The 14219-nt window shown below is 38.0% G+C and overlaps 2 protein-coding genes across 7 annotated transcripts in view; both read left to right on the top strand.

The window, feature by feature from the left end:
- Positions 1–4427, top strand: part of LOC105383330 (angiotensin-converting enzyme) — a 29018-nt gene extending 24591 nt beyond the window's left edge. For all 3 annotated transcript variants that reach the window (XM_038106718.2, XM_038106708.2, XM_038106727.2), the window contains exons 10-13: positions 1643–1857; positions 2305–2445; positions 3089–3264; positions 3832–4427. In XM_038106718.2, the coding sequence (XP_037962646.2) occupies positions 1643–1857; positions 2305–2445; positions 3089–3264; positions 3832–3929 (630 nt within the window). In that variant the 3' untranslated portion in view covers positions 3930–4427. The remainder of the gene's footprint in view (positions 1–1642; positions 1858–2304; positions 2446–3088; positions 3265–3831) is intronic.
- Positions 4428–5895: 1468 nt separating this feature from the next.
- LOC105383331 (angiotensin-converting enzyme) overlaps positions 5896–14219 on the top strand; it is a 36976-nt gene continuing 28652 nt past the window's right edge. For 2 of the 4 annotated variants that reach the window (XM_048622982.1, XM_038106689.2), the window contains exons 1-5: positions 5896–5955; positions 6541–6762; positions 7016–7271; positions 7379–7522; positions 9542–9733. In XM_048622982.1, coding sequence (XP_048478939.1) covers positions 5911–5955; positions 6541–6762; positions 7016–7271; positions 7379–7522; positions 9542–9733 — 859 coding nt within the window. In that variant the 5' untranslated portion in view covers positions 5896–5910. Of the gene's footprint in view, positions 5956–6108; positions 6246–6266; positions 6295–6540; positions 6763–7015; positions 7272–7378; positions 7523–9541; positions 9734–14219 lie in introns of those variants that run through there. The other 2 variants (XM_048622983.1, XM_048622984.1) reach the window with 2 other exon arrangements.

The following is a 14219-nucleotide window of genomic DNA, read 5'->3' as shown; positions in this document are numbered from 1 at the left end:
AACTTTCTGAACAAGAATGAAATGCTTAAAACCGTTTCGAGGAATATGCTTCCAGTACAATTTCTGGTCATCAGATTTTAAATTAAGTCTCTATTTTTTTAATTATTCAATAAAAACTAATAACCTTCATTTGTCCTTTCTATGACGACGATTAGGATCATAGAGTATAATTTGCCTACATAACAAAAGTAAACGTCAAACGTCAATAAACGCAAACCTCATGTACTCTGTGAACCTCACCGCCCGTGTCACCCATGTGCACAGAGTAGGTGCCCGTGTGTTTATTTCTCTTTATTGATTTTATTTATTTATTTTCTACCTTGTTTTGAATCTCTACTACGAATAAATAATAAACCAGTGGATACTACGATGACAACAAGAACATAGATAGTATTTCTTCAGTGAGTATTATTGCTTCACAGAGTATTATTTGTAGGTTAAGAGTTACATGACAGATGACAATGACATTCTACCTCACTGACGTTAAGTGACACTTGCTTTTTTTGTGGTGCAGGCAAAGATATTTATTTTAGTATTCGTTCTGTGACGTCATACATCCATTCAGCCGGCCAAATTTTAAAATTAGATTAAAAATAGTTGTAATGAATAAAAATCAAAAATAACGAAATTAGTTTCTTAAAATGGTCTATATTTTCAAAATAAATTATAAAAAATACATATCATAAATTGGTAGCATGGCCAATTTCACTATAAGTGGTAGCACTGGTAGCCTGATGTGCTTTGTCTGTAGGTAGGTAATCCATCCTTTGCGGATTTAATTTGCATGACGGGAATTTTAGCTCGATTTGGTAGGGGCACTACCGTGCGCCTATATTTACTTGGTGGGGGCACTGCCGTGCTCCCAGATATGTAATTTTGAAATTATTTAAGCAGTTATGTACCTATCTAGAAAACTGGACCAAAATTAAAAAAAATTACTCGAGTTGGTGGGGCACTACCGTGCCCCCAAATATTTAGGTTTTTCCTTGATGCATACACCAAACACTACTTATATTCCAAATTTGAAGCTTCTAGGTCTGCTAGAAGTGCCTTAGATTTTTTATGATCGGTGAGTGAGTGAGTGAGTGAGTCAGTGACAAAATTAAGAAACTTTGACCCGTTATAATTCTTAAACTACTGTTTCAAATTTAATGACATTTGAAATATACCCTGTCTTTACAATGCTTGCATGGTTAGTGAAAATTCAGTCTTCTAGTTTTATCCACAACGAAGTTACAGGGGGGTCGAAAATGGCCTGAATTGCTTCGAGAAAAGGATGGTACGGCCGTGCCGCTTTTTTGCTCGACTTGGTGGAGGCACTGCCGTGCCCCCAGATATAGCGGATAGCGCAGCGCTTTGTAATGCTGATTGTTATGCCAATGTCTAGGTTTAGCATAGATACAACTATTCCTTACATCAAAGTTACATCAGCGCTACCTTAGCCAGTCGACAATTGACGCTATTCTGCCTAGCTAATCTTTTCCTTACTGTTGACGCCTCGTATTCCAAATACAGCAATATGCCCCTACGAGTATAAAGTCTGAAAAACACCAGCACAATAATAATCTCCTGTATTGTGACATAATAACCTCCTATGTTGTGATTGTGAACACTGATGAAACTTATTTACTTACCTTTCCAGGGAATAGACAAGATAGTGTTCCTGCCGTTCGCGTATACCTTGGACCTGTTCCGCTACGGCGTATTCCGCGGCACGACGGCGCCTGAGGACTACAACTGCCACTACTGGAACCTGCGGGAGTCTCTGCAGGGCGTGGAGCCGCCCGTGAACAGGACCGAGGAGGACTTCGACGCCGCCGCCAAGTACCACGTGTCTGCTGATGTGGAATATGCTAGGTGAGATATTTCAGTCTTCGTATAACTAATTACAGATTAAACTCACGACTGAAATCGAAGGGTTCTCTCCGAAGGGATAGTTAGAGGTGACTTAAGATCGTGAGCCACCCATTTTTCGTTTTTAATTTATACTCATGTGATAGGTCGCTAGCTTTATCGCAATTTTTGAATGTGTACAATGAACTTAGGGTACACAACTAGTCTAGATGTACAGCAGGTTTCCTGACAATGTTTTCTTGAAAACTCAAGTGGTACCTAGGTCTCGAGCCGGATCGCCATTTGTTTCAATGAGTGCAATGCACATTATTATGGATGTTGAAGCAAGCCTTATTACCGAATCTGCCATTTCATCCTGCTCAATTAGCCTGTCATTTTAACCTCAAAACTTGTCTTCATTTCCTCCTGCCCGATTCACCTGTAATTTTCCCCCCAACTCTTCTCTTCCAGGTACTACGTGTCGTTCATCATCCAGTTCCAGTTCCACCGCGCGCTGTGCCAGCTGGCCGGCGAGTACGTGCCCGAGGACTTCACCAAGAAGCTGGTGGACTGCGACATCTACCAGAGCGTGGCCGCCGGGAACGCGCTCTCGTAAGTACAAATACAAAATATTTATTTTCAGTAACTTAGTATATGTATAACATAACATTGGGAGACCCCGCTCTTCCTGGACCACTGTATGCTGTAGTTACATTAAATAAAATCTCGTACAGTCGTCGAAATATAATAGTCCCGTTTGGACAGGTCGAAAATGTATGGGATGACAGCTGGTGTCAAATCTAAATTATAAAAAATCTAAACAATAAGTAACTTTTGGTGCTTCAAAAGTTAAGTAAAGTGTAGCTGTCCAAACGGGCCTATTATATTTCGACGACTGTAAGTGCATCGACTATGCTTTTCTAGACCAAGGGATTGGATGATGCATCGGATATTGATTTTGGAGCCGTTATTTGAAGACCTGTATTGTAATCGCTTAAAAATTTACCAGTGGCCAAATATTGAGTTTTTGGCTAAAATTTAATATTTTGTCAATTTTTATGCGCAAAATTTTGATCTGCAATGTGTGTGTATGGTGTGGTGTGTAAAGCACTTGGCAGAAGAAATAATTAATGCGAGCGCTAATTCATCCCAATTCGAGATTATTTAAGAATGTGGCGTAGCCTATACCTGCAAATTCTACAGAAATACACTATCATACATCATGAATATTGACTTATAGCGCATACATTTACAGGAACATGTTAAAGATGGGTTCGTCGAAGCCGTGGCCGGACGCGATGGAGGCGCTGACGGGGCAGCGCTTGATGAGCGCCGACGGGCTGCTCGAGTACTTCCGCCCGCTGCACGAGTGGCTGCAGGCCGAGAACCAGCGCACCGGCGAGCACATCGGCTGGGAGCCCAGCAAGATGCGTGAGTACACTCACTTAGCAAGAATATTGATTACTATTGTAATATGATTGGTCCACTAACCTGCACTAGGCCAGGGTGGTGGACCAGGCCTAAAACCCTTCCTTCATTGGAAGGAGACCCGTGTTCCAGCAGGAGAGACGTGATGGGTTCTGATGATGACTAATGTAAATACTGAATGTGAAGCACTGACTTCTGACATGTAAATAATTCTAGATCATAAATCAGAACTTTATTTTTATTTATCGTATGGCTTCAATGGTTACGTAAAATAATATTAAAATAAGAATTTATACAGGTCACTAAAATAAAAAAATAAATAATCAGAACTCATACTAATTTGTAATTATAAATATTGTTAAATAAATTTCGAATTTAAATATACCGGTCGACTGTACTCTAGTAACTAGACAGCGATAAAACATGTGAAATATAGAAAACCTGTACCTACTTACCAGCCCGATGGGAGGATAATATGATAAAGGGAAACTATCACACCTTATACTTGGACGATTAAAAGCTGAAAACTAGAATCTATTTCATCTTTACAATGTGGTTCATTATTTCCAGAATACTGCACAGCCGAGCAGCGAGCAGCGCTAGAAGCCAAAGCGGCTGATGAGAGCAACAAGCACAGCGCAGAGACCACCACGGAGAGCTCGACGTGACGGCTTCACGCGCCCGCCTAAGCGTACTTACTGCGTCATCGCGAAAGCCTAGATCGACAAACTTAGCCGCAGAGGAAGCACTTATCATCAGCCATCATCAACAGCCCGTAACGGTCCGCTATTGGATGAAAGCCACCGAACATCAGAAGCAAATTGAATATATTGGAAGTACACTGCAGAAAAATCTTCTCATTTCTTACCAACAATTTTATTCTGCCAGAAACCACATTATATTTTACTCGTGTATGAAAAGGCCACAATAAAACACTTGTAGAACAAAGCAGTGGCTCTTCAAAATGCTCATCCTATGATGCCTAGGAGGACTCAGTAATTAGCTGAAGTAAAGCGATGGTACCTTCTGTAGTTTTACCAGTTTTTATTCCCGTTTCACACGGCAAGGCAGAGTTTGTCTATCTGTCATAAATATAGTAGTAGGTAGTATAATATTTATAGTAGGCAAGCTTCAGTATTCATAATAAACTTTGTACGATAGTCTGATGGTGTTGTTTTTGTTGTACTCTCCTTTTTCCTCTTCCTGAGTCTTATTAGGATCTTCCGAAGCTGACAAGCGTGATTATAAAGCGTAAGAAGTACAGAAGTCTATTGTCTCTACCAACCACTCTGCCAAAAGTTGAGGTTATGCAAACAACCCTACTGACTAGAACAAGTTTAATAAACGTGAATATGGAATATGAAGATGAGGTCAGAACCATGCAAATTTATATATTTAATCCTATTTTTATGTTAAGCAAAACAGTAATTCAATAGCCACCATTTTCATTTTCATACTTTATCCGTGCGAGTTCAACGAGTGTACATACAAACGACGTAATTATATTATAAATAAGGAAAGTTTAAGTATTTTCATATCAAGCACGAGGCAGATAACTCTATGCTTCATTTGACATCGCAATTTCAATTTAGCCAATCACACCGCTGCATGACATTCTTAAGTTGTGCTTAACTTGACGTTCTCAGTTATGAAACCGACAGAAAGGTCTTATCACACTCCCACAAGAGATACCTTAATTCCAGTACAGTGCCACAAACTTATCTGTTCCGGTGACAGCTCACGTAAATGTGTAATATTTCTTCATTCTATAAGATTTTACGTTTGCCAGTAATGGTAATTCGCTATTGTGGTTTCAATAAACCCATCTAATCTATATCAATATATAATTCATAAGTAAATAATGAGATATGGACCAATTTAGTTAACTGTCACCGGAACAGATAAGTTTGTCGGTCTATAAAGGAATTTTAACGTCAATGATTATTTACTTACTGTATGTAATAAACTCGATGCTACGTTTTTCAAATAACTAAGTTACTTTAAGTATAATGGTAAAATTATTCAAATGACAATTAGTTACACATTGAACTGCCTTTCAGTAAGTAGGTATACTGACTCCGGCGCTGTAATAGTAAGTATATTGTATTGGCTATACACACAAAGCATTTAAGTAGTTTTTGTTGACCCTTTTAACTGGTAGAAAATTTAAAATATATGTAATTCACTTTGGAGCCTAAGTCAATAGAACCAAGTATAAAATATGGTAACCGATTTCAACCAATACTGTTTAAAAGGTGAAATTAAACTTAGCAGCACGGGATCAGAATATAAGTAGTATGAGTAGTAATTACTTTGTCGTTGCATGAGGAAGAATATTATGTTGCGCTCCTTGGGAGAGACTTATGACTGAATACTAATCGATAATAATGATAAATTAGCCATGCTTCAATCACATTCTGTTGAAAAATATTCAAGAGCATCTGCTATTGGTTTCGGGTCCAACAAATTTTCCGTCAAGTCACAACAAAAGACATTATATTTTGAGAGGCATGACAGACGAGCTCACAAGCAGCTAATTACTAGTTTGGAAATGAAACGAAGGATGCTCAGTTGTTTTAAAGATCTCTCTTAGCTCTTAGTTTAGTGTGTGTAATGTTTGACGTGTAATTACTTTGGTAACTACTGAAAATGCCTTGTGGATATTTCAGTAGCACCACGAAGAAAGTTCTGTTTGTAAGTTATATTACATATTTATGTGATTTTCGGTTTATGAAACATACATATTTACCTCGTAGGGCTAGATAGATATATAGATAAGACTAGAAAAGGTTACTTACTAGACGCCATTGGTTGACATATTTTTATACTTGTCATGCTTGAGTTGTAATCTTGAATATCTCTGTAAACCCTTGACATGATAAGTTTTTATCAGCCATCATTTTCAATATGCCGAAGATGCTTATATTTGTCAACATCTGTATCAACTAAAATCATTCCTTAGATCTTTACAAGTAAGGAAAGAGGTAAGTTGTTTTTTTGGTTTTTTAAATTTTAGCAGCAAGCGCTTAAGTAGTAAGAGACTCTTTTATATTTTTTGACTTAATTTGATCCAAAGTATCTATCTTGTACTTAATTTAGTTGAATATTAATTAGCAGATTACCAGTGCTATAATAGGATCAATAAATTTCGTATATGGAACACATATTTTGTGGGACCTTCGGTGAAAGAGCATTGTAGTTGCAGTTGCAGAACCACATCGCAAAGATTTTTGACAGCCTAAATTTGCGTTCCAACACCAACTGTATCTAAACTCCCAGATGGTGTTGAAGCTATGCGTGGAGATGGCCCTGGTGGGGGCAATAGCCTCAGTCTTCGTGGTGGCAGCACAGGGCTGGGCGGCCGAGCGCGCGGCGGAGGAGGGGGCCGGCCGGGACTACATGGACAAGCTCAACGAGTGGTCCGGGACGCTGAAGAACAGGATGTCACTGGCGCAGTGGGACTACGAGATCAATATTACGAGGCACACTGAGGAGAGGATGGTAAAGTATAATATAATATATTGATACCATGAATAGTGGTAGGTCTGTATTAGTGGTCTGATTGAATGTTCGTTTTGGGCAAGCTAAAGCTATAAAACAAATAAAATACACTTTTAATATCTAATACGTGTTATCTTTAGATTTTTTGAATGGGGATCATGGCGAACTAGTAATGAAGCTTCTTATATATAAAATCAATTTTATATTTGCAGATATCTCATATAGACACACTTAAATAAACTTCATATTACAGATGCAAGTATCTTTAGACGTAGCTGAACAAGAAAAAGAGTACTGGAAGGACACGATGACGTACTTCTGGCGAGAATTCGAAGACGAGAATCTGAAGAGAATGTTCCAGAAGCATTCGGTGCTCGGCACGTCGGCTCTGCCAGAGGATTTGAACGAAAGACTGATACAAGCCAAGAACAACATGCAGACTACATACGCTAAAGCGACAATATGTGATTACCATGATAAGAAAAAGTGTGATCTGCACGTCGAGCCAGGTGAGATAACTTGGATTGGATCGGATTCTATAAAAATCACTCTTTGCTTTGTGATCGGACTTCTAGGTACCCCACCGCTACCAAATATGTATGATGTATTGTTCCAGAGGTGACAAATATATTTGCGAAGAGCCAAGACCCAGAAGAGCTGAAATACACCTGGCTGGAGTGGCATAAGGCTGCCGGAGCTCCTTCCAAACATTACTTTACTGAGTACGTTACACTGAACAATGAAGCTGCTAAAATGAATGGTGAGTTAACTGTTAAGTGCTCTGATAAGTTGCCTTAGGTAACCAAGATAACAGTGAATTTTCTAGATATCAGCTTCTACGAGATGAACTAAGTAGATAAATAAAAATATAGATAGAATATTCTTTATTTGTACACAAACAGAAAAGAAATTACAAAACTTATATACCGGGTGATTGGTAAGTCGATGTATTCCTTTAAATGGGTTATAGTCGAAGGCATTTCCAGTCGATTGAACCCCATAATGCATTATCCGAAAGTCAACCATTTCTGAGTTATTTAAGTTTTAAGTTTTTTATGGTTTTTTGCCAAAATTTATGTTTAAAAGCAAAATATTTAAAATACTAACCATTTCTTTAATACTTTTTTGATTTATTTGCATAAGTGACACCTTAGTCAACTAATTATAATCATTAAATGGGCAATGATTAACTTAATTTAGACACAGTGCTTCAAAATAGGTGAAACATTAAGAAAATGTTACGAAAGGTCAAAACAAAAATGCTGAATTTAAAAAGAAAAAAAATTAAGAAGAAAAATTTTCAGGTACTACAGCTTAAAAACATAGTCAATTTATAAGCTTTCAAATGACATATGCCAATCCAAAATCGATCAAGGTATGACCAAGATATAGCCAAAACAACCACATAGGCGGTCAAATCTCAGTACGGAAACGAACAAGATTCGTTCAATTTTTAAGGTAAAAACTCTTATAACTAGACTGTTTAGAGCTCCGAACCGTTTACTAATTATTGTTCTCCGATAGCGCGGTTCCTCAAAAGCAAAGATCGATGACAAGGTTGCTTCACCGAAATAATGCTTGTCCGATAACACAGTTAGCCGAAAGTACTTTTCAATTATTATGATTGGTAAAACAAAAGAATGCTTTACAACCCGGTTCTCCAAAAGTCGTACTGTTCGACGACAGTTAATTCACCGAAAACATAATTGGCCAGTTGCACGTTTAGACAATAGCACTGTTCGACAATAATTGTTTTAACTTCACCGTGTTCAAACACTGTGCCAAATGTTTTAGCTGAAAAGTTTCACCGAATAGTGTTATAGGTGATGCAATTTATCGGTTAAACAATTTGACAAACTGTGCAGTCGAAAAAGCATTCTATCGTTGAACCTATAGTCATCGAAAAGTACTTTCGGCTAACCATGTTATCGGACAAGCATTATTTCGGTGAAGCAACAGCAAGCAATCTGTGCTTTTGAGGAACCGCGCTATCGGAGAACAATAATTAATAAACGGTTCAGAGCTCTGCACAGTCTAGTTATAAGAGTTTTTACCTTAAAATTTGAACAAATCTTGTTCGTTTCTCTACTGAGATATGTCCGCCTATGTGGTTGTTTTGGCTATATCTTGGTCATACCTTAATCGATTTTGGATTGGCATATGTCATTTGAAAGCTTATAAATTGACTATATTTTTAAGCTGTAGTGCCTGAAAAATTTTCAGATAAAATTCTTTTTAAATTCAGAATTTTTGTTTTCACCTTTTGTAACATTTTCATAATGTTTCATCTATTTTGAAGCACTGTGTCTAAATTAAGTTAAATATTGCGCATTTAATGATCATAACTAGTTGGCTAAGGTGTCACTAATGCAAATCAATCAAAAGAAGTATTAAAAAAATGGTTATTATTTTAAATATTTTGCTTTTAAAAATTAATTTTGGCAAAAACCAAAAAAAACTTAAAACTTAAATAACTCAGAAATGGTTGACTTTCGGATAATGCATTATGGGGTTCAATCGACTGGAAATTCCTTGGTCTTTAACCCATTTAAAGGAATACATCGACTTACCAATCACCCTGTATATGTATGTATAGGTACTAACGCATAGGTACAAAAATGGCGGTCTTATCGCTTAAAGCGTTTTTTTTCAAGACAACCTTTGGGTGGAAGCATGTTTAGCGCAGAAAGTAAAATGTTCTCATCAAATTTGCGTTTTTTTTCCGGGTCCGCACTAAGACCTTTGAAGAAAATAAACAACACGCATAACAATATTTCAGGATTCGACAGCTCAGCGGAGTGGTGGCTCAGCGAGTACGAGGCCAAGGACAGCGAGAAGCAGTTCATCAAGCTGTTCAACGACATCAAGCCGCTGTACCAACAGCTGCACGCGTACGTGCGAAGGCAGCTCCGGATGAAGTATGGCGATGAGGTAGTGCCGGCTAAAGGACCAATACCAGCGCATCTACTTGGTAAGTATTTTTGTATACATATGTATAACGCGACTACATAATTATGATAATAATATGCAGCAATGGACAGTGCCGGTTTTAGTACTACCAGCGCCCTGGGCGAGATTTCTACGGCGCCCCCTAACTGCCCATAAGAAATAAGGCGAAGGATAATAATGACATAACCATTTATGAAAAGAAATAAACATTTATTAAAAAAAAAACTTTTCTAGCCTTTCTATCGGCGAACTCTTTTATTAAGTTATGAAAGTCGATGTTTTCAGCAAATCACGATCATCCACTCGTTTCCGAAAAAATGACTTCTATGTACAGTCAGATGCAAAAGTCGGTGGACACTTTTCACCTTTAACACAAAGGCTTACGAATGAACAGTGTTCATCCACTTGACCGTACCTCCTCGACATTCATTTATTATCTCCGTGTTAAAATTTCATCAACATTATACAGGGTTATTTGCAGGTAGACCGGATCCTTTCATGAAGTGATAGAGCATTTCCAGTTGATTGAACCCTTTAATGCATTACCCAAAACTTAACCATTTCTAAGATATTCAATAAGTTTTTATTTTTTAAATTGCCAAAATTTTATGTTTAAAACCGAAAATTAAAAAAACTAGCAATATTTCAATATATTTTTTTGGTTGTTTTGCATTAGTAACACCTTTATAAACTAATTGTTGGAATTTAAGACAACTATTATTTATTTAATTACTGTGGTAAATACAGAGAAAACTCAATTAAACTTTTAATAGGTTATTTATTACGACCATTACTTGACGCAGAGAAAAATCAAGAGTGACAGTAGTGACATTGACGTGACAGCTGACATTGACATGACAGCTCATTGACGTTGACGTTTTGTTGACGTTTCATGATGAGTTGCGTTCCATTTTTCCATCATCCTCTCCTGAACGCAAACCCATGGCTTTACAGCAAAACTCATGCTTGGTTCGGTGAAGTCCTTTTGTGAGGACGTCAGCAGCCATCTCATCAGTACTTTTGTAGTGGACTTCGATCTTCCGACTGGATACCTTCTCTCGGATGAAGTGGTACCTCACGTCAATATGTTTACTGCGGGCATGGTAAACATTACTACCTGAAAGCTTAATTGTACTTTGATTATCACAATACATGATAAATGGCTGGTCCGTTTGTTCAGACCAGAGCTCACGGTGTAACTGGCCGAGCCACAGTGCCTCTTGTACTGCAGAAGTTAGAGACATGTATTCAGCCTCTGTGGACGATAGGGCCACGGTCAACTGCCTTTTAGAAGCCCAACTTATAGCAGCTCCCTGAAACAGAAAAACATGACCGGTGCACGAACGCCGGTCTTCTATATTCGATGCCCAGTCTGCATCACAGTAACCAACAACATTTTCTTCATTCTTCTTGTATGTTAGTTTCATGTTTGATGTTCCTTTTAGGTATCTGAGCACTCTTTTTAATGCTATCCAGTGTTCTTTAGTGGGCTTGCTATTGAAGCGGCTTAACATATTCACTGCATATGTTATATCTGGTCGTGTACCTTGAGACAGATATAAAAGACATCCAACTGCTTCATGATATGGTATGTCAGTCCTGACTTCATCATCACTCTTGGCCGGTATCAACTTCATGCTGACATCACAAGGTGTGTTGACTGCTTTGCTTTCTGCCATTCCAAAGCATTGTAATATTTTCTCAATGTACAACGACTGATCTAATGAAATTTCATCTTCTTTTCTTGTTATTTTCAAACCAATACAAAATCTGGCTTCTCCTAGATCTTTCATTTTGAATTTTTGAGTTAATTTTTCTTTTACAGTATTTACAGTTCCTTCTCTGCTGTAAAAGAACAATAAATCATCGACATACAATGTAATGAACAGTATATCGTTCTCGTTTATGCAATAATATATGCAGGGATCAACTCTACTCCGTGACAAGCCAATATCTTGAAGTGCAGCATTCAATTTTATATTCCACTGTCGGCTCGCTTGTTTCAGACCATAGATGGATTTCTTAAGGTGGCATACACTCTTGCTGTCCTTCTCATACAAGGGTGGCTGGGTCATGTAAAGTTCCTCCTCTACATCTCCTTGCAAAAACGCTGAAATGGCATCCATTTGATGAATTTTGAGATCATACTTAGCTGCTGTAGCTACTAGACATCTGAGGGAAGTGTACCGGACCACTGGGGCAAATACTTCTTGATAATCTATATCTTTTCTTTGCTTATACCCTTTTATTACTAGCCTGGCTTTATATTTTACAATCTCTCCATTTTCATTTCTCTTAGTTTTATACACCCACTTGCAGGGTATGGCTCTCTTTCCTTTAGGCAAGTCAGTGAGAATCCAAGTATCATTCTCTAACAGTTCTAACAACCCAGTTTCTAGTTCATCAGATGAATTCGAAGACACAGACTATGTACCAAGCAGACCATTGTCACCATCAACAAATGTCACAGTAAGAACACGGAGACAGTTAAGAGAACAAGCTGATCAATCAGATCCTGTGTCATACATGTGCTTAAGCAATGAATCCGCAATGAGTGTGCTGGACTGTGATCCTCAGAGTACTGAAGAAGCATTGAAAAGCGAACTAGCTCAGCAATGGAGAGATGCCATGGATGTAGAATATGAGTCACTGTTAGAGAATGATACTTGGATTCTCACTGACTTGCCTAAAGGAAAGAGAGCCATGGGTAAGTAATACGAGGTATAAAAACGCATGGTATAACATTCACAAGGTATACGCCCATATGATATAAATTTATTAAGTATAACGATCACTGTGCATAACAAACGAAAGGCATAATTACAAAATATATAATTTCGTAAAGAATAACGTTCAAAAAGTATAATTTCAATTGATATAACGATTAAAATACATAACGTTCATAATATATAACGTTTATAACATATATTCTACAACGGATATAATTATCATAATGTATAATGCACAAATAGTATAAAAGATTGTCGTATCTTATTTTCATTATTATTGACGTTATGTGGGGGGAACGCTCCACTCCGCTTCGCTGCGCTCCGCTTTGGTTTCAACGAACATGTGCACCTAACACGCTCCTCCTCGCTTTGCTCGTCGTCGCACCTATCTTTAGGTTTTGGTACTAGGGGTTTTCACACCGTTATTATTATTGAAGCTATGTTGGGAGACGCTCCGCTCCGCTTCGCTGCGCTCCGCTTTGGTTTCGACGAACATGTGCACCTAACACGCTCCTCCTCGCTTTGCTCGTCGTCGCACCTATCTTTAGGTTTTGGTACTAGGGGTTTTCACACCGTTATTATTATTGAAGCTATGTTGGGAGACGCTCCGCTCCGCTTCGCTGCGCTCCGCTTTGGTTTCGACGAACATGTGCACCTAACACGCTCCTCCTCGCTTTGCTCGTCGTCGCACCTATCTTTAGGTTTTGGTGCTAGGGGGTTTGACGGTGTTGGGTAATTAAACACAGATTATGTTATGTTAGGTAGTTAGGTATTATGTTTTATGAACTTTATACTAAATGATAGTATATATTTTAAACGATATACGTAATGTATGTTATACGAATTGATATTAGTCCTCGTAAGTATTATATATTTTGATATTATATCAAATGTACGTTATACCATTTGAATCTTATACCTTATGAAAATATAGATTTTGTTGTTATACGAAACGTTCATTAGGTATATGTTGTGAACGTTATTAATGTGAAATTATACATTTCGTTTTTATACGTCGCAATACGCACCCCTAGAAACTTCTATAGTTGCATCTGCGACTGAAACATTTAATGGTGCTCTATTATCATCATGGGTATGTACAATTTCAACGGCAGCTGGTTTACTCGGTGTACAAGTTGTATTTGACTGATATCTTTCATTAGTGCATGTTTTATCTTTCACGTTGTCTGTTTCTATGGAGATTTTCGTCTGTTGGACCGTATCTTCTAGAAATACAACGTCTCTGCTCATTATGACGCGCTTATTTTTCGGGTCTATGAACCTGTAGCCTTTTGTAGTATCACTGTACCCAACAAAAATTAACTCACGTGATTTGGGGTCCCATTTCTGCCTCCTTTCCTTGGGTACATGTACCATAGCTCGAGAGCCAAATACCTTCATGTGACTGATGTTGGGCTTTGATCCGGTCCATACCTCATATGGAGTGGCATCTGACGACAGCCCCCGACATGGAGAGCGATTTACAATGTATGCAGCAGTCGATATGGCTTCTGCCCAGTATTCTTTCTGTAAACATGCATTAAAAATCATACATTTAGCCTTTTCTACAAGTGTACGGTTCATTCTTTCTGCTAGCCCATTCTGCTCCGGAGTGTATGGGTTTGAAGTTTGATGAATAATACCTGCAGATCTCAGAAAATTATGGAAACTGTGGTTAACATATTCTTTACCATTATCAGACCGAAGAATCTTTATCTTTCTGTTTAACTCATTTTCCACCTGATTTTTAAATTCCTTGAACTTTTCTAAGGCTTCACT

Source organism: Plutella xylostella, chromosome 9 (assembly GCF_932276165.1).
Source record: "Plutella xylostella chromosome 9, ilPluXylo3.1, whole genome shotgun sequence".
Classification (NCBI taxonomy): Eukaryota; Metazoa; Arthropoda; class Insecta; order Lepidoptera; family Plutellidae; genus Plutella; species Plutella xylostella.
Note: the sequence above shows the minus strand (reverse complement) of the source record. Positions and strands in the feature narration are given on the sequence as shown.